At 33.6% G+C, this 26974-nt stretch overlaps 1 protein-coding gene across 2 annotated transcripts in view; it reads left to right on the forward strand.

The window, feature by feature from the left end:
- The window catches only part of LOC145280192 (uncharacterized), a 145878-nt gene that overhangs the window by 109845 nt on the left and 9059 nt on the right, over positions 1 to 26974 (forward strand). For both annotated transcript variants that reach the window (XM_080131956.1, XM_080131957.1), the window contains exon 5: positions 24943 to 25077. In XM_080131956.1, coding sequence (XP_079988082.1) covers positions 24943 to 25077 — 135 coding nt within the window. The remainder of the gene's footprint in view (positions 1 to 24942; positions 25078 to 26974) is intronic.

Consider the following 26974-nt stretch of genomic DNA (forward strand, 5'->3'; position numbering starts at 1 on the left):
ATTCTCTTGTAAAAATACCTCGATATGAATGCGATTCTATTCACTAGATTCTCTTCTGAGAGTGCCTCCATATAAATAAGAAGTTTTATTGAAAGGAATATAATAACTAGATTCTCTTCCAAAGTCCTTCTATATAAATGGGATTATAATACTTGGATTCATTTCAGTTCACTTTCTTACTAGCTACTGGTACTATCTCCTTAATCGTCAAACTGTTGGCGATTAAACTGACATGTCTATTAATCAGGTTTTAGCATGTCTGACAAAGTCTGTATATGGTCACCAAACACTGAAAAAAAAATTATTAAAAGGTGAATGGGTTTTATGAGAGCCAATGACTATCCATACTGATAGAGAATAGAAAGTTGACTTCTGGGTAATTCTCCAGTTAAATTCTATCATTGATGTTTCTGACAAAAAATGATGTTTTCTAGATCAGTTGTTGATTTTAAGTGGATTGTATGTGAAGATTTTCGATCCTCTCCTAATAGTCAATTTTCAATTTATCTTATTAAAATTTGTCCTCTAGTGCAGGGATTTTCAAACTTTTGGACTTGCGAATATCTTTATATTTCAGGTTTTCCTCTATAAATGCTTACAAAATTTATACATAATTTTTTTTTTTTTTTCATTAACACAATAAAACTAGTTTTAAGCTTATTTTCAAGATATATATATATTCAAATAAATTAATACTCTGTTGATGCAAAATGCAACAAAATTAAATTTTTTTTATTAAAAAAAAAATTAATTTTTGTGCAACTCAAAACAGTAATAGTACTTTACAAATAGTTTTATTTACACAGGATTTCGAATACTCAACGAAAAGGCTGGGCTTTTTTGAGTACTCAACGAAAAGGCTGGGCTTTTTTGAGTACTCAACGAAAAGGCTGGGCTTTTTTGGGTACTCAACGGAAAGGCTGGGCTTTTTGAGTACTCAACGGAAAGGCTGGGCTTTTTTGAGTACTCAACGGAAAGGCTGGGCTTTTTTGAGTACTCAACGGAAAGGCTGGGCTTTTTTGAGTACTCAACGAAAAGGTTGGGCTTTTTTGAGTACTCAACGAAAAGGCTGGGCTTTTTTGAGTACTCAACGAAAAGGCTGGGCTTTTTTGAGTACGCAACGAAAAGGCTGGGCTTTTTTGAGTACGCAACGAAAAGGCTGGGCTTTTTTGAGTACTCACCGAAAAGGTTGGGTTTTTTTGAGTACTCAACGAAAAGGATGGGCTTTTTGAGTACTCAACGAAAAGGCTGGGTTTTTTGAGTACTCCACGAAAAGGCTGGGCTTTTTGAGTACTCCACGAAAAGGTTGGGCTTTTTGAGTACTCCATGAAAAGGCTGAGCTTTTTGAGTACTCCGTGAAAAGGCTGGGCTTTTTGAGTACTCTGTGAAAAGGCTGGGCTTTTTGAATACTCTGTGAAAAGGCTGGGCTTGCTTTGCACAAACTATAAATTCTTCATGATCTTGCTGATAAGCATATATATGTCACTTTCTGAAGCCAGTCTGAATCTGTATGTTTTCAAATTTGTAAAATGCCAAAAATCTAGCTTTGCATAAATATTGCAAATGGAAACAAAATTTTAACTGCATTTCAAGATAAGGGATACTTAAAAGCTACAGTGAACCAAAATTTCCAAAGTTGTTGTCGCATAAAACTGATTTGTAAAGTTTTGTCACTTGAAATTTTGGCCAGTTCTTCCGGTTCTTTTCTGGTGAGCATGCTATTGTCTAAATCAACATTAAACGGATTTCTGATCGAGTCAAAATTTTCAATATTATATAAGGAACATCTTGCAAGAAATATTTGCCAAAATGTTCAAGTGATATTAAATGTTTGTTTTTTTTAACATCTACATTTGTTTAAATCAACATTAACTGAACCATTATTGCTGAGATGTTCATCCACTGTAGGAAACTTGTCTAAAGTTTACTTATTACTTTTTATCTGTAGAAATTTTTTTATATATTTCTTTTTCTTTTGGTTTTCTTTTTCCTCCCCCCCCCCTTTTCCTTTCTCGAGTTTGCTTCACTGCTACATCAGTTGGTCATGTGACTAATTTCTGCCTGTTGATTGATCGTGTTCTCACATTTTGTAATAAAATTCAAGCTGAAGTTAGGAGTTCGGAATGGTCATTTGAAATGTGTTGATGTGCTATCGTCTCTCGGTCTAAACAGGATATTAAGATGAAGTGAACTCCTCTAAGTTACCTAGCAAATCTTATAGTGTTTAAGTAATTGCATCTAAGTTACCTGACAAATTCGTATTCTGTTGAGAGAAATCTATTTATTGCAAGAAATCTGTCAAGAACTTGGCAGTTAAACATGCCAGAAAAATACCAGCTTTAAACAAATCAAACATTAATATATTATAATTATATTTTTATAAAAATGAAATATATATATATATATATATATATATATAAGAAATGATATATCATATATGATTTCGGCTCATACCTAGGTGGTTAAACACCCTTATATTAAAAACAAATAATAAAAAAAAGGAGTGAAGGCACGTGGGAAATATTCTCACTAGGAAAGATTGAAGTAAAAAGTGTCTATCACTATGAGTAGATATTTTCTAAGGCCTGAAGAAAATGGATACGTCTCAAGCTGCAGTTTTTCTAAGTCAAAAGAAAAGACTATTTCTATTCTGACTGAACTCAATGAAGTAACGAGGAAGTTTTTTTCTTTTTTTTTTTCTTTTTTTTTAACTGAACTTCTTGACTGTTCTAAGAATGTTATTCTACAAAGCTGTTAATTTTTTTCAGGAAAATGAGAATAAATTCCTCGCTATAAAAGAACACTCTTAGAACATTATTTCAGATAAGTTCTTTGTCTGCAAATATTTCAACAAATATTCTCGAGGACTTTTATTTTAAAAAAGATGACCTTACAAAATGTAAATTTAAATTGCAAACAAAGGGAGCAAACTCTTTGACTTTTTTCTAAAAGTATTACGATCTTCTATAAAAAAGCGCAAGTTGGTTGAAATCTGATATCACAGCAGTAAGTAGTAAAAAAAAAAAAAAAGCCTTCCCAACCCTTTCTTTCATAATTGTTACCACACAAAGGACTCTCCTTGTAGCTGAGAGCAAAATCTTAGCAGCAGACAGTTCGTAAACTATTTTTGGGGGGGCTCTAAGTTTCTTTTTTTTTCTTTTTCTAGTAAAAGTGTTTGTTTATTTCTATCCAGCAAGTCTTTTCTCTTCTCATTTTTTTGTTGCTTTTCTTTCTCTTTGTAACATTTTTATACGTCAGAATGACCTTCATTGGAAGTGATAATTTCGCCGAATCCACATGTTTAATTTTTTTTCTTATACGCTGCAATTTTGTCATGATTAAATATTTAAATTTCTTTTAAATTCATTTAAGCTTGCTGAATATATTTGCCAGTAAAGCAAATTTATGAAGCCAAATTTTATCGGCAATTACAATTATCCAAGCTAGTTCGGCATTATAATCACACAGAAACATTGACAGTTCTTCTAAGTTCAAATAAACGCTGAATTATTTTACCTCGTGATAGCCATCTTACCTCAGTATGAAACTGGAATGAATGACTTGAATGTTCAGCCCTCATCTCATCATGCAGTATTGCAAACAAACCACTTCACAGTTTTAATGAAGTTTACCACTTTAACCAGATCAGGCAAAGAAGCATTCATTTTGGGGGCAGCCAGGGCCTCTTGATGCAATGTGTTGCAGTAATATTAGCTACTACTTTTTTAATATGCCCCATAACACTCATTAAAGCCGCTCCATCTGTACATATAGCAATACACTGGCACTGTAAGAAGACTGAAAAAAAACTAAAGTCTAATACTTTAAAAACTTATTGGCCAGTTATTCTAGTGGGCATAGAATCGTAAATAGAAAATCTTCAAGCATTTCATTTTCCCAACAATATCATACATACACTATAAGTTGATTTTCCCAACAATATCATACATACACTATAAGTTGATTTTCCCAACAATATCATACATGCACTATAAGTTGATTTTCCCAACAATATCGTACATACACTATAAGTTGATTTTCCCAACAATATCGTACATACACTATAAGTTGATTTTCCCAACAATATCATACATGCACTATAAGTTGATTTTCCCAACAATATCATACATGCACTATAAGTTGATTTTCCCAACAATATCGTACATACACTATAAGTTGATTTTCCCAACAATATCATACATACACTATAAGTTGATTTTCCCAACAATATCATACATACACTATAAGTTGATTTTCCCAACAATATCATACATACACTATAAGTTGATTTTCCCAACAATATCATACATGCACTATAAGTTGATTTTCCCAACAATATCGTACATACACTATAAGTTGATTTTCCCAACAATATCGTACATACACTATAAGTTGATTTTCCCAACAATATCGTACATACACTATAAGTTGATTTTCCCAACAATATCATACATGCACTATAAGTTGATTTTCCCAACAATATCATACATACACTATAAGTTGATTTTCCCAACAATATCGTACATACACTATAAGTTGATTTTCCCAACAATATCGTACATACACTATAAGTTGATTTTCCCAACAATATCGTACATACACTATAAGTTGATTTTCCCAACAATATCATACATACACTATAAGTTGATTTTCCCAACAATATCGTACATACACTAGAAGTTGATTTTCCCAACAATATCATACATACACTATAAGTTGATTTTCAAAACAATATCATACATACACTATAAGTTGATTTTCCCAACAATATCATACATACACTATAAGTTGATTTTCCCAACAATATCATACATACACTATAAGTTGATTTTCCCAACAATATCATACATACACTATAAGTTGATTTTCCCAACAATATCATACATACACTATAAGTTGATTTTCCCAACAATATCATACATACACTATAAGTTGATTTTCCCAACAATATCATACATACACTATAAGTTGATTTTCCCAACAATATCATACATACACTATAAGTTGATTTTCCCAACAATATCGTACATACACTAGAAGTTGATTTTCCCAACAATATCATACATACACTATAAGTTGATTTTCAAAACAATATCGTACATACACTATAAGTTGATTTTCCCAACAATATCGTACATACACTATAAGTTGAGACCGTCTAGTAATATCTGTGCTTTTATCAAGTTGTAATGCAAAAAAAAAAAAGCTTGTTTTTACTCTGTCAATCAACCGAGATGTTATATCTTCTGACATATTTTCTATTCTTGGCGCAATTGTGTTTATCTGACTTTCTATTTTGCAGTACATTTTTCATCCCAAATTGCTTCACACATGTCTGTTGCACAGGGCAAAATAACTTCTTCAGCAATATTTTGGGCCTTTTTCGCATGTGCTTCTCTATGTGTCACTAAATAAAATGCTTTTAATATTTGTATTATTTAGATTCTTCGAACTACTGTTCTCATCTTGAGTGTCATTTTCACAATGTTTCGGTCAATATAACTGCAGACCTTCTTCAGGTATATCTTGTCTTACTCTGGAATGTTTCCATCGAACTCAGGAATTTGGACGGAATTTCGGACGGAACCCTTTACTTACTTCATGAGGGTAGAATGCCCTCATTCCCCCAGCCATGACTGGATAGAGGTCCTAAGTAATTAGCAATTGTATTCTTCAGTCGCCCACACTGAGAATTTAACCATCAACTTTCAGAAAAATATCACTTTTACAATTGATTTTTTTTTTTTTTTTTTTTAAGTACTTTAACTATTGCACCACAGGATCTTGCAGGTTCAACAAGGTCAGAGGTTACCTCGACCGAAACGTGAAAATCACATTCAAGATGAGAACAGTAGTCCGAAGAATTCTAATAATACGAATAACTAATCATCTCAAAAATTTAGAAATGTAATGCTCTTAATTTTATGATTTGATGTTATTGACATTGCAAAAGTTTTTGTTTGATTTAAATATGTGTACCTTTTTCTTTCAAAAATATTTTTGGCTTTTGTGGCAAATTTAAGATGCCGGGTTGTTAAATGTAATTTAGCTAGTTTTAGAGCTTCATTCAACAACCGCTTAGGATAAAGTAAACCCTGGTCTGTTAGCATTAGACACACTTTCAATTAATCCAAATTGGGTGTACTCTACATCATGTTCAGAAAAACAAATTAAAACAATCTCTTCCATCTCTGTAGTAGATTCTGAGTTGATTTCATCATGAGGCTTCCATTTCAAAAATTTAGCCACGGGGTAATATTTGCACTCTGAAAAAAAAGTAAAATTTAAACATCAAGCTCTTGGATGTGTAAAAAAAAATTTTTATGAATAACGCTGGCATGTAATGGGTGATAATACAAGTTTTTTTTTTCATTTAGGAACATTAATAAGTAAAAATAAATATTCAGGCATTGAAAATTTATACTTTGAATTTTATGTGATGAGATAACCTATGGACCCCCTAGCTTATCCTTGCAGACTCCAGTTTGAAAACCCCTGCTTTAGTGGATGTTGACCTTGATAAGTGTTGGCACATTAAAATGAAAAATCTATATATATATATATATATATATATATATAAAAAAGGCAAAATGTGTGTTAGAGTGTGTGTTTGTATGTCTTGCAAAAACTTTCCACACAGGCGACCAATTTTTGCCAGATCGGTATCATTTTGGAGCTCAAGCCTTCGGATGACAAATATCGAAAACGTGACTATATTTTAGAACTTTTTATATACTCCCTAGATTGTATATCTAGGATTTGCAAATGGATGTCGTCTCTAGATTTATTTTGATCAACTTTTATAAAATTCCTTCAATTGCGTCTTTCCGCATGTTTGTTCGTCTTTCGTATAATAGCGAAACTAATCAGAGCCTGCCTTTCTGGCCGCGACCTCAAGAAACGTGATTAGCTTTGATCAATGTCGGAAACACTTCATATCAGACAATTGCTATTCATTTGAGAATTCCCCCTTTTTCAGGGGAGCTTTATTTCCCCAACATCATGGGAAAACAAAAAAATGAAACGAGAGAGGATGTGACTATCACGTCTTTTCTCCTGTTGTGATCCCCCGTCTCTCTCGTGTTGTAATCCCTCGTCTCACTTCTTGTGATCCCTTGTTTCACTTCTTGTGATCCCTCATTTCACTTCTTGTGATCCCTCATTTCACTTCTTGTGATCCCTCGTTTCACTTCTTGTGATCCCTCGTTTCACTTCTTGTGATCCCTCGTTTCACTTCTTGTGATCCCTCGTTTCACTTCTTGTGATCCCTCGTTTCACTTGTTGTGATCCCCCGTCCGTCTCTCTCTCTCTCTCTCGTTGTGATCCCCCGTCTGTCTCTCTCTCTCTCGTTGTGATCCCCCGTCTGTCTCTCTCTCTCTCTCTTGTTGTGATCCCCCGTCTGTCTCTCTCTCTCTCTCTCTCTCGTTGTGATCCCCCGTCTGTCTCTCTCTCTCGTTATGATCCCCCGTCTGTCTCTCTCTCTCTCTCTCGTTGTGATCCCCCATCTGTCTCTCTCTCTCTCTCTCTCTCTCGTTGTGATCCCCCGTCTGTCTCTCTCTCTCTCTCTCTCTCTCTCTCTCGTTGTGATCCCCCGTCTGTCTCTCTCTCTCTCTCGTTGTGATCCCTCGTCTGTCTCTCTCTCTCTCTCGTTGTGATCCCCCGTCTGTCTCTCTCTCTCTCTCGTTGTGATCCCCCGTCTGTCTCTCTCTCTCTCTCTCTCTCTCTCGTTGTGATCCCCCGTCTGTCTCTCTCTCTCTCTCATTGTGATCCCCGTCTGTCTCTCTCTCTCTCTCTCTCTCTCGTTGTGATCCCCCGTCTGTCTCTCTCTCTCTCTCTCGTTGTGATCCCCCGTCTGTCTCTCTCTCTCTCTCTCTCTCTCTCGTTGTGATCCCCCGTCTGTCTCTCTCTCTCTCTCGTTGTGATCCCCCGTCTGTCTCTCTCTCTCTCTCGTTGTGATCCCCCGTCTGTCTCTCTCTCTCTCTCTCGTTGTGATCCCCCGTCTGTCTCTCTCTCTCTCTCGTTGTGATCCCCCGTCTGTCTCTCTCTCTCTCTCGTTGTGATCCCCCGTCTGTCTCTCTCTCTCTCTCGTTGTGATCCCCCGTCTCTCTCTCTCTCTCTCTCTCGTTGTGATCCCCCGTGTCTCTCTCTCTCTCTCGTTGTGATCCCCCGTCTGTCTCTCTCTCTCTCTCTCTCTCTCTCTCTCTCGTTGTGATCCCCCGTCTGTCTCTCTCTCTCTCTCTCGTTGTGATCCCCCGTCTGTCTCTCTCTCTCTCTCTCTCTCGTTGTGATCCCCCGTCTGTCTCTCTCTCTCTCTCTCTCTCGTTGTGATCCCCCGTCTGTCTCTCTCTCTCTCTCTCTGTCTCTCGTTGTGATCCCCCGTCTCTCTCTCTCTCTCTCTGTCTCTCGTTGTGATCCCCCGTCTGTCTCTCTCTCTCTCTCTCTCGTTGTGATCCCCCGTCTGTCTCTCTCTCTCTCTCTCGTTGTGATCCCCCGTCTGTCTCTCTCTCTCTCTCTCGTTGTGATCCCCCGTCTGTCTCTCTCTCTCTCTCTCGTTGTGATCCCCCGTCTGTCTCTCTCTCTCTCTCTCGTTGTGATCCCCGTCTGTCTCTCTCTCTCTCTCTCGTTGTGATCCCCAGTCTCTCTCTCTCTCTCTCGTTGTGATCCCCAGTCTCTCTCTCTCTCTCGTTGTGATCCCCAGTCTGTCTCTCTCTCTTGTTGTGATCCCCCGTCTGTCTCTCTCTCTCTCTCTCTCTCGTTGTGATCCCCCGTCTGTCTCTCTCTCTCTCGTTGTGATCACCCGTCTGTCTCTCTCTCTCTCTCGTTGTGATCCCCCGTCTGTCTCTCTCTCTCTCTCGTTGTGATCCCCCGTCTGTCTCTCTCTCTCTCTCTTGTTGTGATCCTCCGTCTGTCTCTCTCTCTCTCTTGTTGTGATCCTCCGTCTGTCTCTCTCTCTCTCTTGTTGTGATCCCCCGTCTGTCTCTCTCTCTCGTTGTGATCCCTCTCTCTCTCGTTGTGATCTCTCTCTCTCTCGTTGTGATCTCTCTCTCTCTCGTTGTGATCTCTCTCTCTCTCGTTGTGATCTCTCTCGTGATCTCTCTATCTCGTGATCTCTCTCTTTCGTGATCTCTCGTGATCTCTCTCTTTCGTGATCTCTCGTGATCTCTCTCTTTCGTGATCTCTCTCTCTCGTGATCTCTCTCTCTCGTGATCTCTCTCTCTCTCTCTCTCGTGATCTCTCTCTCTCTCTCGTTGTGATCTCTCTCTCTCTCTCGTTGTGATCTCTCTCTCTCTCTCGTTGTGATCTCTCTCTCTCTCTCGTTGTGATCTCTCTCTCTCTCTCTCTCGTTGTGATCTCTCTCTCTCTCTCTCTCGTTGTGATCTCTCTCTCTCTCTCTCTCTCTCGTTGTGATCTCTCTCTCTCTCTTTCGTTGTGATCTCTCTCTCTCTCTCTCGTTGTGATCTCTCTCTCTTTGTGATCTCTCTCTCTCTCTCTCGTTGTGATCTCTCTCTCTCTCTCGTTGTGATCTCTCTCTCTCTCTCTCTCTCTCTATATATATATATATATATATATATATATATATATATATATATATATATATATATATAAATAAATTTCTAAGTATAGTATACTTTACTTTTTATCCCTCCACTCACACCCTGATTTCTCAACCTTTTCCTTTATGGATAACTTAAATCCAAATTTGGATTCAACCTTTTAAATCCGTTTCCTTTGTGTCGGCTATTTTTTTCCTTGAAAAAAAAAATGATCCACTCCTATGACTTTTTTTTTTGACTCTGCTAGTGTTTATTTATATCGTTATCCTCGACCGTCATGAGGGTGTGTGAGGTTAAACTAACTCGTAGTTTTTTTACTTCTGCTTCTTCCACGATGTACGGACAGGATGTTGCATTGTTGCACTGAAGTACTTGCTCAGTTAAGCCGTGCGTTGTTTGGCAATCCCAACAGTTTGCGTCATTAACGTAATACTTCCGCCTGTACGATGTTGTTATTGTTACGTATAAAACCTCCTGAGCGTATTTTTTCCTGTGATTCATTCGTGTTGTCATCTGCCATTAAAAACGCATGTGGACGTTTACCAACAGTGATTGAAAGACTGCGATACGGAAGTTTATTTGAATATTTGCTTTTGTAAGTAATTATATAATTGTTTTGTTTTGCGATTACGATGATTAATGCGATTTTGGTGCCCCCCCCCCTTAAAAAATAGATTTTACTATATTTTTTTAACGATAACGTGTGAACGTTGAAAAAGTTATCGGAAAGAAAAAAGGGGGGGGGGGGGGCAATGTCGCATATAAATTTAACGCAAAAATATTCCCGATTCCAGAGCTCTTCTCGCGTTTTGGGGCAGTTAACTTTATTTATTTTTTACTATAGGAAATAAATACTTTTTTAGGCGATTACATGTGATCTTACGACCTTGCCATTCGGACTTGGGGTTAGTGCTAAAATATTTCTAGCTAACTGACGTAATGAAAAGTCTGAATAGCCTGAAAATAGGGATCACTTTACTATAAATTCGTATGAGGAACTAATCCCTCAGTTTAAATTCTAAAAAATCATCCGCTAGGTTTTTCAGGGTGTTAAAAAAAAAAAAAAAAAAATAGAATATCATGGTGGTAGTGGTGGGGGGGGGGGTCTGATCTACAAAATTTACCTATATTTTTAAAATTTATTTTTAATCCTCAGATTTTGAATATAATTTTTTTCTTTCAATTACTTTATAAAAGTTGCATTTTATCATCACGATAGACTTAGCTTTTAAACAACCATTGTGTAGGACCTGAGATGTTATGTAATGTATTTCAAAGAAAACCAGTAAAAGATTACAGTGTGTGTATACCATCAACAGTAGCTAGATTTTAAGTGCATATTTCATGCTGCGTGACATATATATATATATATATATATATATATATCTTTTTATTCATGCGTAAATAATAGCCTTACATAAGTTTATTTAAAGTCATGTGCTTTTTTTTACTTTTATTCTCTAATTCTATTTTCTTTCATAGTCATCATGCGCTTCCTGGACATTTCAGATTGATTTATTTCAAACTAATTTTACATTTTTTTTATATTTTAATCGCTGTCAAAAGATCTGTTAGATAATTAACTTTTTTTTTTTTTAAAAAAGTCAGTTTTTTTGTTTGTTTTTTTGTTTTGTTTTGTTTTTTTTTAATTGTAAAATTCCAGTATCAAAATTTCTATTTCGGGTCTGTCAATTGTGACTCCTGGTGTCAGATGTCTTATCCAAAACAAAGAACCAGCTAAAGTATACCATTATACCCCCCCCCTTTTTTTTTTTTTTTTTTAATGAATTGATTCATTTGTTTACAAATTTTTTGATACTGGTAACCAAAAGGACTCTATTCTTTTATGGAAGTATTGCGGTAAGCTAAATGGAAAATCATTTTCTTGACAGTTGCGCTCCAGAGGGGAGCGTATATGCATAAGATAAAGTAATCCATATAAAGCTGTTTTGTTGTTTCACAACTCATTGGTGTTGCTAGACATAGCGAGCGCACCATCTGTCTATCAGTCCTTCTTTGAGAAAGTTTTTTTTTTTTTTTTATATTGACTTTTAACTCGCCTAAAGATATAAACTTGTTTATATCTTGATTAGTATCAACGTTTTCTTTTTTTACGTAATAATAGTTATTATATAACTCAATGGTTATGTCTATTATAACACTTTTGATTAATATTGTTATAAAATGTATCAGTTGACTTTCACCTCCTCAGCTATGGATGATTTGTTTTTTTCTGCCCAAACAAGGCATATTACAACTGAAACGTAAAGGGCTACTGTGATAGGGGCCGGATTTATAGGATGGGGAGTACGGCTTTTCTGGTCTCAAAAAGAAATGAGTGAACACTAAAGTCAGAATCTACCAGGCTCTTGTTTACACCATTCTCCTTTATGGCTGCGAGAGTTGACCCATGCAGGCAAGTGGCCCACGCAAACTGGAGGTATTCGACCATCACTGCCAACATTGCATCATCTGTGTCCACTGGCAACAGTTTATCGTCAACAGTACAATTAGCACTCATTGCAAGATCAGCATCTCCAAAAAATATCTTTGCCAAACACCTTCGTTGGTTTGGTCATGCCCTTTGACGGCAATCAGGTCACTTCATCCGTGAAGTTATCGACCCATCACCACCACCATGGAAGAAATGTGGTGTTGGTGGTCAACTCAAACCCCAGCTTAGGACAGTGAAGCAGGAGGTTGAACTATTTTTACAGTAAAGCAAATCAATCCAATAACCAATTCTTGATATTTGGGAGAAGAAAAAAATATATAAATCTTCTTTCATAGAGGAAAGGTAATCTCCACCCCTCAATGTTAAGAATGGTTTTCTAAATAGTAACATTATATAGAAATTCGTTCTTGACATGGGATGGTTTTTGTTAACTCTTTTGTTCCTACTGTTTTCTTATTTTGCATAACCAATCGTAGGTTCTTTTTCTTTTTTCTTTTCCTTTCTTTTCCTTTTCCTTTCTTTTTCTTTCTTTTCTTTTTTCTTTTTCTTTCTTTTTCTTTTTCTTTCTTTTCCTTTTTCTTTTTCTTTCTTTTTCTTTGTTTTTCTTTGTTTTTCTTTCTTTTCCTTTTTTTCCTTTTTCTTTTCCTTTCTTTTCCTTTTTCTTTTCCTTTTTCTTTTCCTTTTTCTTTTCCTTTCTTTTCTTTTCCTTTTTCTTTTCCTTTCTTTTCTTTTCCTTTCTTTTTCTTTTCCTTTTTCTTTTCCTTGCTTTTTCTTTTCCTTGCTTTTTCTTTTCCTTTCTTTTTCTTTTCCTTTCTTTTTCTTTTCCTTTCTTTTTCTTTTCCTTTCTTTTTCTTTTCCTTTCTTTTTCTTTTCCTTTCTTTTCCTTTCTTTTCCTTTTCCTTTCTTTTTCTTTTCCTTTCTTTTCCTTTCTTTTTCTTTTCCTTTCTTTTCCTTTCTTTTTCTTTTCCTTTCTTTTTCTTTTCCTTTCTTTTCCTTTCTTTTCCTTTCTTTTTCTTTTCCTTTCTTTTCCTTTCTTTTTCTTTCTTTTTCTTTTTCTTTCTTTTTCTTTTCCTTTCTTTTCCTTTCTTTTCCTTTTCTTTTCTTTTCTTTTTCCTTTCTTTTTTCTTTTCTTTTCTTTTTTCTTTTCTTTTTCTTTTCTTTTTTTTTTCTTTTTCTTTTCTTTTTTCTTTCTTTCTTTTTCTTTTCTTTTTCTTTCTTTTTCTTTTCTTTTTCTTTCTTTTTCTTTTCTTTTTCTTTTCTTTTTTTTGTTTTTCTTTTCTTATCCTTTCTTTTTCTTTATTCTTTCCCTTTCTTTTTCTTTATTCTTTCCCTTTCTTTATCCTTTCTTTTTCTTTATTCTTTCTTTTTCTTTATTCTTTCCCTTTCTTTATCCTTTCTTTTTCTTTATCCTTTCTTTTTCTTTATTCTTTCCCTTTCTTTATTCTTTCCCTTTCTTTATTCTTTCCCTTTCTTTATTCTTTCCCTTTCTTTATTCTTTCCCTTTCTTTATTCTTTCCCTTTCTTTATTCTTTCCCTCTCTTTATTCTTTCCCTCTCTTTATTCTTTCCCTCTCTTCATTCTTTCCCTCTCTTTATTCTTTCCCTCTCTTTATTCTTTCCTTCTCTTTATTCTTTCCTTCTCTTTATTCTTTCCTTCTCTTTATTCTTTCCTTCTCTTTATTCTTTCCCTCTCTTCATTCTTTCCCTCTCTTCATTCTTTCCCTTTCTTTTTTTTTTCTTTCTTTTTCCGACGACCGAATGAAATTTGACTTTGTTTTAAAAGAAAACCAAGTCTTGTCTCAGAATTTTCAATTACAAGGAAAATATTTCTAAAAATATTCAGAAAGATCCACCCCCTCCCAACTGTATTTTTTTGTTTTGCAAAATAATGTAAACATTACAGGGTAGTGACGGATAGTAACTTGAATATTTTTTAAAACCTTCAATCTCTAAACATTTAGAATTCTTTTAAGAATTTGAATTAACAAAAGAATCGGTAATTGTATTGGAATCTTGAAAAGTTTTGGTATCCTCATCACTAATATATATGTAGTCAGTTTTTATCACTGATATTGATATTAAAAACTTACTTTTCTATTTAAAATTATTAAAATGAACTTAATATACTAAATCATGGATGTGCGAGCGACTTCATAATGGTTAACTAATTTGCATATTCCTTTGAAAAATGAACTTTCATTAATTCTTTTTTTGATTTCTCATTGGATGATTGGTTTCATTGAACTACATTAGCATATTTATACATAGTACACAATTGTGTAGCAATTAGAATGAAAATGTTTTAGCATGCGTGTGATAGGGGAATTTGGACCTGTGGAGCAAATCCAATTTGGTTTTTAGCTGGTAAAAATAGTTGCTATGGAGTAAAAATTGAAAAGAAAAAAATTAATTTGGCAGGCATAAGTTGATTTTTAAATGCTCCTGTATGCATCTGCAAATATACATTTATATGTTGGTTAAATTTTAACATTTTCTTATCATTTTGATGATAGCTCAATTGGTAACAACTAAGGCTGGAGAAGTAAATATTTTAGCTTTGATTCTGATAGCACCCAAGGCATTTAAAAAAAAAAAAAAAAAAAAAAAAAAATTAATCGCCAATATATATATATATATATATATGTATATATATATATTAGGTAAAATATAATAGAAAATTGACTCTATAATAATAAATATGAAATCTACTACATGAGTTAATATTATATTTAAGCATATTTTAGGACCAGCCAACTGTGTGTGCGTGTGTAATTAGCAAACCGCCTGGCATTGCCCGGTTGTAAAATATGCTTAAATATATTTTGATTAATGCAGATTTTGTATTTATTATATTCGACCCAATATACAGTAATGATTAAAAAAAAAAGTTTACAAAAAAAAAAAATGACTCGTACACCACCAACACGAATTAAAACCAAAACGTTTAGCTTGTGATTTACTTTTTCTTTTGGCGTTAATACCTGAGCTATGAAGACATGTTTGCTGCAAGACTAAAGATTAAAACATGAATTAATAGCTATTACGTTACGCATGCATATTCGTAATGCTATCATTTGACCATCACCTAGCAAATTTCTTTTCTTTTTTTTTTTTTCATTTTCACACTTTTGCACCGATTTTCTGTGATTAAAACCCAAATATAAAGTTTTGCAGAGGTTCGAATACCCTATATATTAAGTTTCATATCCGTAGACCAAAAACTGACAGGAGCTAAATAGCATCCTACCTGAGAATTCTACCTTTAAACTCCTCTGTCTAACATTTGCGGGCAATATGAACTGGAACATAGAGGACATTGCAAAGAAGGTGGATTTCCTCTATCGAGCTAGAAGACTACTCACGCCTGGGAGTATCTTGTACTTCTACAAGGCCACCATTTGCCCATGCATGGAGTATTGTTGCCACATCTGGGTTGGTGCATCTACCATTAGTCTCTCCCTCTTAGATAAAGTTCAAAAGAGAGTTATCAATCTAATCAGTCCCACTTTATCAACTAAGCTCTAGCCCCTGTCTCATCGCCGCAATGTTGTATCACTTTGCCTGTTTTACAAATATTTTAATGGAATGTGTTCTGATGAACTCGTTTCACTTGTACCCCCACGACATACATATCCTCGACAAATCCACTTAGCAATAAGATCTCACCCTTTCACTGTTGATGTCCCTAAATACTAGAAAACTTTCTATTCTAATAGTTTCTTCCCTCGAACAGCTAGACTTTGGAATTCCCTTCCTGCTGCCTGCTTCCCTGGCTGTACTGATATGCAGAAGTTTAAATGTACATAAACAAATGTCTTGTTAATCTTTCCTAGACGTGGCCCCAAATAGTAGCCCCTTATGTCCAAGTGACAATATGCTTTGTAAGGGGTGAACTGAGTTTAAAAAAAAAAAAAAAAAAAAAAAAGTTTGGTAGGCAAAATCTTTTTAAACCAATATATTTCTGTATGCATAAATATATATAAAAAGAGGTTTGTGTTTACTATAACCTTTTTATGCAAATATTACACAAATATAAAGAATGTTTAAAAGAATATGCAAATTAGTTAGATCTTTTGCAGATGAATGCAATTCCACGACCCATCTATAAGTTGTATTTTCTCTTTAAATAAATAGAAAAAGGTTTTTAATATGAATATCAATACACAAAATAAAAATTTATAGGAGCATAGATATATATATTTATACACACACACACACAAACCGTTGTGAATGATTAATTTCAAAACAAACCTATAATATATTTTCTACAAGTATTTTAGGTTGATTTTTAATTTTTTGATTTGAATTTAAAGGAAACCCTGCTATTATTATTTTTTTTTAGTTAGATCATATATGAAACAGAAACTCTTAACTGGAAACCAACTCTGTAGATGCTTTACAAACAAATTCTTTGTTTGAAACCAATTTTTTTTTTTTTTTTTTACTGTTCATGTGAAAATTGTCACCAAATAACATTAGTTGCAGTTTTCCTTCACATTGATCTAGCATGTTTTCGCTACTGAAATATTTGAATAACAAATTTATTCAAAATTTGTTTACTGGTGTTTTGTTATCCATTTCGGGTTGGGAAGGAGATGTTAACCAGTTACTAAGCTTTTATTTGAAAAGCTATTATTTTTACTTCTGCACTGAAATGATTGGGAAGATTGTGAAACTCCATTCTTTCTTCCAGCAAATAAATAAAAAAAAGTTGGGTTTTTTTTTTTTTTTTTTTTTTTTTTTTACTGTTTATAATAAGTATATTGTGCTTCAGTATATAACCTAGAAAATGTTTTTATAGCATAAATAAAATCCAAGTCACCCAACAATAAAGCATGTGATTAAGAACAAAAGTGGCAATCCTTAAAAAAAAAAAAAAAAAAAAAAAAAAACTTACTATAGCTGCCTTCAATAAAAACAACACTACTCATATGTACTGAAAATACCAGGTCATTATTATTGCTATATTTCTCTGCCATATAAAATAAAAACAAAAGAATGCTTTTACGTTTAATTAACTTTTTTATTAGTTCAACATTCTATATAAACAAAAAATATAAATATCTTCAATACCCAGATAATTATATTCATATATTTTATTCAATTTCAGACTTTTTTTTTTTTTTTTTTTTTTGGAAAGACTATTTTATGGTCTGATAACCCATATGGCATATGTACAAAACTGCTAAAATGATGTCTTAAAGTTCAGTTCCCCAGTAGATATTATGGATACGTATGTGTCCTTTGTTTTTCCTTGATAATATTTTTATGATGAATGTGCATATTTGTTGACAGTGGGAGGAAGAATAATATTATCCTTACTGATGTCTTCATTCAATTCTAATAGCATTTGCTAACCATTTCACTTAGACTTATGGGAAAATGTTAACGTCTAAGTGTATGTGTGTGTATATATATATATATATATATATATATATATATATATAATTTAAACATTTTTTTTAGATGAGAATTATTCGTATTGTTTGGATTTTTTTGGACTACTATTCTCATCTTGAGTGTTATTTGTCGAATGTCTCGGTCGATATAACTTCCAACCTGAACTTATAGAATCTGCACATAATTTGGAATGGAATCTTTTATTAAATCCATGCTCTTTTTCCCTTAGCCATGACTGGGTAGAAATCAGCAGTAAAGTCACCCGCACTGAGAATTGAACCTTCAACCCTTAGAGGTGTAACTTTTACAACTGAATTTTACTAAATACTCTATCCACTGCGCATGGTTCAATAAAGGTACACCTGAAGATGGTTGGAGATTACATAGACTAAAACGTTGTGAAAATAACATTCAAGATGAACGGTAATCTGAAGAATCCAAAATACACATGTGGTCGTATATGAGGCCGTTTTGTAATGAAATAAAATGACACATAACTGTACAAAATATATTTGTTAATTCCGACTTCAATGTAAATAGTTTTGTTTTGGTGTTTCTTTCTGATATAAAATTAGGAAGGGTTAAGTGAATGTCCTTGGCGAAAATGTTCCATATGATATGTAATCATATCTGGTTATTAGTTTTGGTGAAACTTGCGGAGTATTCATTGTTTTACGGTTGTTGTAAAAATGGAACGGAAATTCAAATTTCATTCTGTTTTAGATTCGGTACATTTTTACATTGCATCCAACTTATCGTTCCCCTTCAGCATCAACTTTTATAGGCTTTCGGGTATGCTGACAAGGTTAGGGGTGTCTATTCCAAAAGCCGTTCTAAACATAGGGAGGTTGGGACGTTTATTAGTTGTAAACTTGCCCGAAAACAAAAGTCAACATGTGAACGGTGAGTTGGACTTAAGTAAAAAAAAAAAAAAATGTATACCAAATTGATTTTTTTTTGTTTAAAAATTAATTTTTTTTTTTTATACAATTGTTGAATATTCTTTCAATTACTTAAACAGCGTATACTCCAAGTTTTTTCCTTAAAGGGAAAATAGTCTTTTGTGCATGCCTGTGTCTTGGAATTGATATGTGTAAATTCATTGAATTGACATAGCTTGGGTTAAGAAGTTCTGAAGGCCCAAAGGTACATGTACTGTATTTAGATAGTGTTAACTGCCGGGACTTTTTTTTTTAACTTTTTCTATTTATGGTTTTTGATTTAATTTGTTGAAAGGAAGTTTCATCATTCACGTTTTTTTTTTTGTATTCTTTGTTTTGGATGACTTCTTGATTCTGATGAAATTAAGAGAAAGGAAGAAAGAAGTACAGAGAAAAATAGAGGGGGTGGGGGTGGGGTGGGGTTACAATCTGGTGAAACCAAGAGAAATATTTAATCTTTTTACAGTTATTCTCATAGTGGTGGTGATAGTATTTCTTATACTTACCCCCCCCCCACACACACACACACATATTGGTGTTAAGACGATCAATTGGGAATTTTTGGAGTCTCAGAAGTGGAAAAAATTGTTCCTATTTACTGATGCTAAAAATGATTCTTTTAATTTTTGATTGTTTTTGTTTAGAATTTACTTTTTCATGGCTCATATTAATGATGAAATGAAAAATATTTCTTGATTTTAAAAAACATATATATATATATATATCACTCCCACATGTATTTTGTGTATGCGAAATTATATGCACATATTATAGGGTTTTTTTTTTTTTTTTTTTTTTTTTTTACAGTAATAAGCCCTCCCCCATCAAAAAAAAAAATTAACTCTGGATGTAGAGATGGAAAAAAGAATCTGAATCTGTAATTGTATGGGAATTGAGAATTTAGCACAGAATCGATAATTGCATTGGAATCACTAATATATATCCAAACAGGTGTTTTGTCATCTGTGACTGCTCAGTGTCGCCAAATATAGCAAGAAAAAAAATTAAATGCATTGGGTCACCTGTTGAGTTCTAGATTAAAATAATTTTATCAGGGAGAGATGAAATTGCAAAGGCAGTTCAATATTTAAAAAAAAAAAAGTCTTATTCTAATTTTCGCTCTTGACTTGAATATTTTTACTATTCTTTGTGCCATCCTTTTTTGATAGACTGTTCCAATTTCTTTATTCTTTCAGTTATTACATTTGACTTGATGAGAATTGATAGAAACTGTATAAAGTTGTATATTGATATTCTATGGCTCATTGGGATAACTTCCGAACATTTACATCAGATATACCTCTGCACTCCATGTTCAAAAAGGATGTGTCCTCTTTAGTATGTGACCTGACTTAATGGTTAATTTTGGTATACACTGCTTTATACCCTCCAAAACATTCCAGCAACCCAGCAACGCCCAACAGCCAGCCGTGGTTCATTCCAGAATGTGGTATTGCCATTGCGCACAGAAATCGTTATTTCCATTGCTTCCACGTAATAGATGTTGTGAAACTAAAGCCACCTTTAGAACTGCCAGCAACCATTGTAAAAGAGTAATAAATAGGGCTCTAACAACAGCATATTCTTTTCATTGTTTTGACTCTTGAGTATATAATGTCTTATGCTTTTATATAGACGGATGTTGTTCTCAGTTGATGAAGTGTGTCTGTGTCGGATATATACACAAGACTAAAATGGATGAAAAGAATATTCTAGTAATAAAGAATATAAGAGATTCATATATCAAGTTTAAAGTAGCCAATCAGCACCTGTTTGCTGTTCGCCAAAACTGGTGGGATTGATTCCCACCAGTTTTGGCGAATAGCAAACAGGGTTCTGAACAGAAGGATGTCGTCATCCCTACCACCATCATCAATGGACCTGAGGTAATTTTGTCAGCATCTGACAAAGCAAAGCTATTTGCCAAGAACTTTTGCAGCAAATCCTACCCTTTACGATCAGAGCCGCCTACCCCTGCATTTCCTCCCGTGACTGAAAATACTATGTGACATACAAATATCTGTACATGATGTTGCCAAGCTTATCAAAAACTTTAATTCCAGTAAAGTAACTAGCCCTGATCTCATTTCCATTATAATACTCAAAAAGCTTCAACCAGAACTACCTCCCATATTTACAAAGCTGTTTAAACATTGCTTAAGGAGAAATGCTTCCCAACAACCTGAAAAACTTCATCAGTCTCCCCTGTATTTAAAAATTCCGGAGATCGGTCATCTCCCTCTCAGTATGGACCAATCAGTCTCTTATGCATCATGAGTAGGTTGCTGGAATTTGTGATAAACAGAAGTGGTCAATCACCTCAGCAAAAATAAGTTGCTCAATGACATGCAGTATGGTTTCCGTTCGGTGAGATCAACAGCTGATGTACTAACTGTAATATTACACAGGATGTGAATCACTCGACAGAGGCTTTGTCTCTAGAGCAATAGCTCTTGACATATCAAGGGCTTTCGATAGGATGACATAAAAGGTCTACTTCACAAGATCGCCGTCTATGGAATAGCTGGAAATGTCCTCTCAATTATAAAATCCTTCAGTTCTGATAGGCTTATAAGAGTAGTCGTTGATGGGTAGATATCAGAAAATTATTGTATTAATGCTAGTGTCCCTCAAGGTTTCACCCTGCGTCCAACTCTCTTCCTAATCTTCATCAATGATCTCTCAAATAACGTTCTTAGATCATTAGTAGACATTTATGCAGATGATATCACAATCTATAGCAACATTTCAAAGGCCAGCAATGACCAAGATCTTTCTGATTCTCTCTTTTCTGATCTTGAGAACGTGGTGCATTGGAGAAAAAGGGTGGCTGGTTAATTTTAATGCATCGAAAACCAAGCTTCTCTCCTTTCATCATAATCACTCTGACCCCCCCCCCCCCCCAATCACATCCCAATTGAAATAAATGGCTTTTTTCTTGGGGAGGCTGTCTTGACAATCTTCTGGAACTGACCTTTACTGAAATGAAACCCATACATCAAATCTGTGGCCAAGATCGCTGGAAAAATGGATATCTCACTGCTGATGCCATCATCTATCTGTATAAGAGCCAGGTATGCCCTTAAATGGAGTACTGGCACCCTATTCGGTTTTGATAGTTCAAAACCAGCTTCGAAACCCAGTAGATAATGCCCTTTTCTCTTTCCTGTAATCTGTTTCCCACAGAAGAGATGTTGCGAGCCTGTCTCTGCTCTATCATTATTTTCATGGCAAGTTCTTGACTCAACTATAATCTATGATCTCCCATTGCCAAATTTTTACAAAGAAAATTTAAAAAAAAAAAAAAAACACTCGACTTTCTACAACCACTATAAACGATTTGCTCCACTGTCTGTGCTTAAATCTAGAGATTCCATGAATAAAGCTTCTTTCCCACAACTGCTCGTCTGCAGAACACTGTTCCACTGTCCTGCTTCCCAGTTGGATACAACATGGTAGCCGTAAAATCCAATATAAACAAGTTCTTGTTGAACCGTTCCCATGAATAATCAAATTCTACCCAATTTTCACCATTAACAATTACTACACTACTACCTTACATTCATTAACCCTTATCCTTGAGTGGCTTTCGGGCCTTAATACGAGGTGACTCCCAAGTAAAAAAAAAAAAAAAAAAATTAGTGGAGAAGGGTGACATGACATAGTGAGGAAAATGGTAATAGAAACATAAGAGACGAATCGAAGAGTTAATTAAAAATGAAGATTCATTAGAACAATTGAAATGGATTTTCTTTGAACGCCATCTCAAAATCAAGAAATATTTTTGCATGTATTTTGTCTGATTAAAATGTGAAAACAAAAGCTTGAGGGAAATATGTTAATAGCAATATCAGACACCATAACGTTCAGTGCTGGACAAGGCTCGCACTCCTACTTAATTTGATACTCATAGTCTTTAAATCAGTAATAATTACATTTCTCCTACCTTCATCAAAATGAAACTTATATAACTGGATTCACAATAAAATTTACTTTAAAATGGTATTTTAATATTTTTATTGTGATTTGTATATTCGAAGAATCGCTATTTAAATTCAACTATTAACAACGAAACATGCCAGCGTAGCATTCTTGTTGGCAGTAGATCATTTTTTGCAAATAAGTGGTTGGGGTGTGTTCACATAAATACTCAAAGCGGAAGTTGTACCCATCAACAACATTTTTAGTTGTTTTAGCTAATCAGGGAAAAGAATTGTTTTTGCTACAGAATTTGAACAGAACACGTACGTCTTTCCAGTCAAAAGTTAGAAAGTTGGTGCTTTGTAGTACAAAGATAAGTAAAGAGAGAAACTGTGTTCAAACGCTATTTAATAGTGATTTTTTTTTTTTTTGTCCTAAAATTTGAAAAGAATTGGATAGAAACTTTACGCACGAATCAATAGAAGTAGTGCCATATCCATATAACATGAATTTTTGTGTCGTTACGCGCACAAAAATCTGTAAACAAAATATTCGTCAACTAATTTACGAACATAAAGTATTCATTCATTTTATTTTTGTTATTTAGAAAACATAAGTTTTAATTATAGAAAGGAAAAGAATTAAGAAAAAAAAAAAAAAAAATTCTTTGAAAAAGAATGACCGACAATGACCACGCTTTTAAATGAGTTAAAACACACACTCAACTTATCCAGTTAAAGTGGTTGAAAAAACAAATGTATAACAAATAAATGTTACTGTTCTACCTACCTCAATAAATTTTTGGTGTTGTAAATGTTTATTCTGTTCAAAAAACAAGTAGTGTTGAGTGTTACATGAGAACAAGAAAAATGGCCGCAAATTCTCATTCTCAACAATGACTTAAAAGTAAAAATAATTGTACAAAATAGTGTTAGAAACTCACCTGATAATTGTTGCGATAACTTCAAGCTATTAAAATGAGATTTAATTATCCTAATTATTTAATGTACATAAAAATATAATTTTAATCTGTATAAAATGTCCTTTCATTTGATATGCTACAAGTTATATTTTGTTAATTTCTTTGAATTGTGTCATGGTGGCCATCTTGGATTTCCTGGTTGCCATCTTGGATTTTTCAAGGTGTAATGATGACAAATGATAAAGTCCATCAGAATAATATTTTGCATGATGATGAAGCCTTACCTCCCATTTTTTAACTGTATTTTTATGATGCTTCTACTTAAAGCCATTAAAATGAAACTTAATTATGCTAATTAGTTTAGTGTACTTGAAAACATAATTGTGATCTGTACAATATTTCCTTTTGATATTTGATATGCTACAAGCTGTATTTTGTTAATTTCTTTGAATCATGTCGTTGCTGTTTTCGCTTTCCTGGTCGCCATCTTGGATTTTTCATGTGATAATGGCAAATGATAATGTCCATCAGAATAATACTTCTTATAATGATAAAGCCTTACTTACCATTTTTCTTAGCTGTTTTTTATGATGTTTCTACTTAAAGCTGTTAAAATGAAACCGAAATATGCTAATTAGTATGCAAGTTACCAAGTGAGATGGTCGTAAGTGAAGCCAACTGGACTTCCATGGTATTATATGTTCAAAACTTCATAATACCTTAAAAAGATCTGAAGGTACAGCTTTTTAAAGATGGATTAGTCTGTAAATTGTGCAAATTTCCTACCATTTTCAGTCACAAGCTTATATGCATTTGAATAGAAGTGACTTATGGCAAAATGTTCGGTGAACCAAACGTTTTTGATACTTTGAATGGTCCTAACTCCATTTCTAATGGACCGATTTTAAAAAAACTAAAGATATTATTCCTTTATTTTTTATGCTCTTTTCAATAATGCTTGATTTGAGTTTATTTGATCTAAAGAAAAAATGGTGTGGCATTGCTAATGTTAATTAACTCGACTTAAGTATAACAGATTTCAGTCTAATAATTCTATACAAATGACAAAACAGTTTTGAAAAAATAAAATCATAAATTCTTTAATAACGTGTGTATTGATTTTTAAGATCATTAAAATAAATAAAAAAATTACCAAAAATTATGCTTTATGTAACACTATTTTCTATTAACAATTTTGTCAGATTCACAATTGAATCAAGGTATGTCACCAAAGATGCAGGGATATAAATATTGATCTTTTGCAAACATTTTTATTTATTTATTTATTTTTTTACTTAAGTGGCAGATTTCTGGAATCGTTGATCCTCATTTGATTTCTTTACTAGATTGCATCTCTGTTAAATGGAGTGGCATGTCGTATTAGCAGTTTGTGTGGAATAATGCTTTCGACATCCTTGCAACTGGAAAGGGATAGCCCCACTCTCAACCTCAAATGTCCTGTTTTTTAATAAATTCTGTTAATACAAATATTTTTGTTAAATAGTGATTGACACCCGGAATTGATGTTGAATTTGCATATTGATTTTATTCTTAAATTGATTTTAACAGGTTGTGAGTTTTTTCATACAATTCAAAGGAAGTTACTGAACATAAAACCATTCAAATCTGAAACAAATTGGGTTTTCGTAAATGCTTTTTTGTTTAGCATCTGCTAAATTTATCCATTTTTCCGGCAATTCATTTTTTGTTATCTCATTTCTTTTTTTTTTTTTTTTTTATCATTTTACAGCAATCAAAACTAAGTTTGCTAAAACATAAAATGAGCCTACCTACCATTGGAACGCCAAAAAATTATGTGAGTGAGCGAACTATAGCAGGAACAGCAGCAAAGAATGAAAAACGAATGGCACATATACCAAAGAAGGTAAATACTAAAGTTTTCATTTTCTTTATTTATTTTTTTTTTTTTTTAGCATAAGTGGCATAATGGTTAACAACATGGACTTTGGAATCAGGAGTTCTATCCAGTCAGATCTAACACATTTATTTACTTCAGCATTGATAACGTAAAAGGTATAAACCCCAATTCCCAATAAAACAGTAGTTCCTTGATTTTTCATGGGTCGGCCATTGATGAACATCTATTGTGGTGTCAAGTCTGTACTGAAGGGCTCAAGGATAAGGAATTCTATTTTGCACAAATCATATTTTGAAGATGAATTTAAAAATTCTCAAAGCGATTGCTATCAATTTACAATAACCGTCTTTCTGCAAACAAAAAGTGTAAATCCACAACTTGGAGCCTATTTGTGTTATTTCACATATCCACACCAAATTTTATTAAGGATATATGGACTATGGACTTTGGGTAATTTCCTATTTTTACTTATTGTATTTTATCAAGCTTTTTACAGTGACCAGTGAAATAACGTCTTTTGAAAAGATAATTTGACTGTTTCCATTAATTTGGATTCTGTAAATGTACACTAATTCAATATTCTAGCATTAAATAACCCATTTGACATGATGGTTACAGGTGAGAACAGCTCCACATATGCCTGGTTAGAATTTTGATGGGGCTACTTAATTACTTTCATTAAAATCCATCAGAATGTCATTAAGCTATATAGCCTCCCTCTAGCTATGGATTTAGCAGTAGAGTAAATTAGACTCTCAAGCCTTGGTTGTGCAATGGGTCTGGGAAAAGGAAAGTTCTGAAATAAAACCAGTCTTTCTCTGCTTATCTCTAGATTGTTTCCAATTATTCTGGATGTTTCCTTGCCACTTAACTCCGGTAATGCTGGTTCAGGAGAGGTGCAGCTGGAGATTGTACAACCTTTGCCTTCCTATAAAGTCACTGTGTAAGCACGTTTGTGAGGGGGGGGGGTATTCATTGCTGCTTAAGCCTGACAAGAGGTCAACAACTGAAATAACCTAAATGATAGAAAATCTACATTTTTTTTTTAATATATTCCTTCCTAACCTTTATGAACATTCAAATGACGCCTGATTTTTTTTAAGTTTTAACAATAAATATGACATTGATTAAAAATATTCCCTAAATTTCAGTTTACTTGAAATATTTTAAAGAGACATAAGATTGGCACAACCTCCCATTTTAAAATCACATTTTAGATTTGCATTATATTTGATTAATTAAGCAAGATTTTCAGGATTTAAGCTTAAGAATTCATAAGCCTAAACCTTAAGACAATTCTCAAATCAAAAGCATTACGTGGATTTTGATCCAAATTAAAGTTTAATACAATTATTTCTTGATTTTAATCTTTGTAAGGGGACATAAAAGTGGTGCAAAGCTGTTATGTTTGGGGAATTTTATCTGTCCTGCAATGGGTATTCTAGAGTGTGTGTGTGTGTGCATTTCATCAAATAACTATAGATCTATAAGATTTGAATATTCTTAGCTTTGAGCGTACATACCAGGAAGATTTACGGATTTTACAAAGTTTCAATCTACTTTATCGATTGGATCTTGTTACACTTGGACATCAATTCGACTATCGTTTTTTTTTTGCATCTATATATAATCTTTCTAGCTTTAATGATTTCACTTTTTGTGCTAACCAGCGAACTTATAGTTTGTCTATATAAAATTTCACTTAAATGAAAAAAACAAATTTTTGAAATTCAATCAATGGAATAAGGAAATATCTTTATCTTGTATTTTTGTGTGCAAACAAAAATTGTTGTAGATAATAATTTACAAAATTTTAAGTGCCAACTGTTGTCTAGATGATCAAGTTTTGATCTCGGCTTAAGGCAGTTGCTTGTCTAACCACACTAAAAAGCTGTGATACAAT

This window comes from Euprymna scolopes, chromosome 7 (genome assembly GCF_053919585.1).
Source record: "Euprymna scolopes isolate OS-2025 chromosome 7, ASM5391958v1, whole genome shotgun sequence".
Classification (NCBI taxonomy): Eukaryota; Metazoa; Mollusca; class Cephalopoda; order Sepiida; family Sepiolidae; genus Euprymna; species Euprymna scolopes.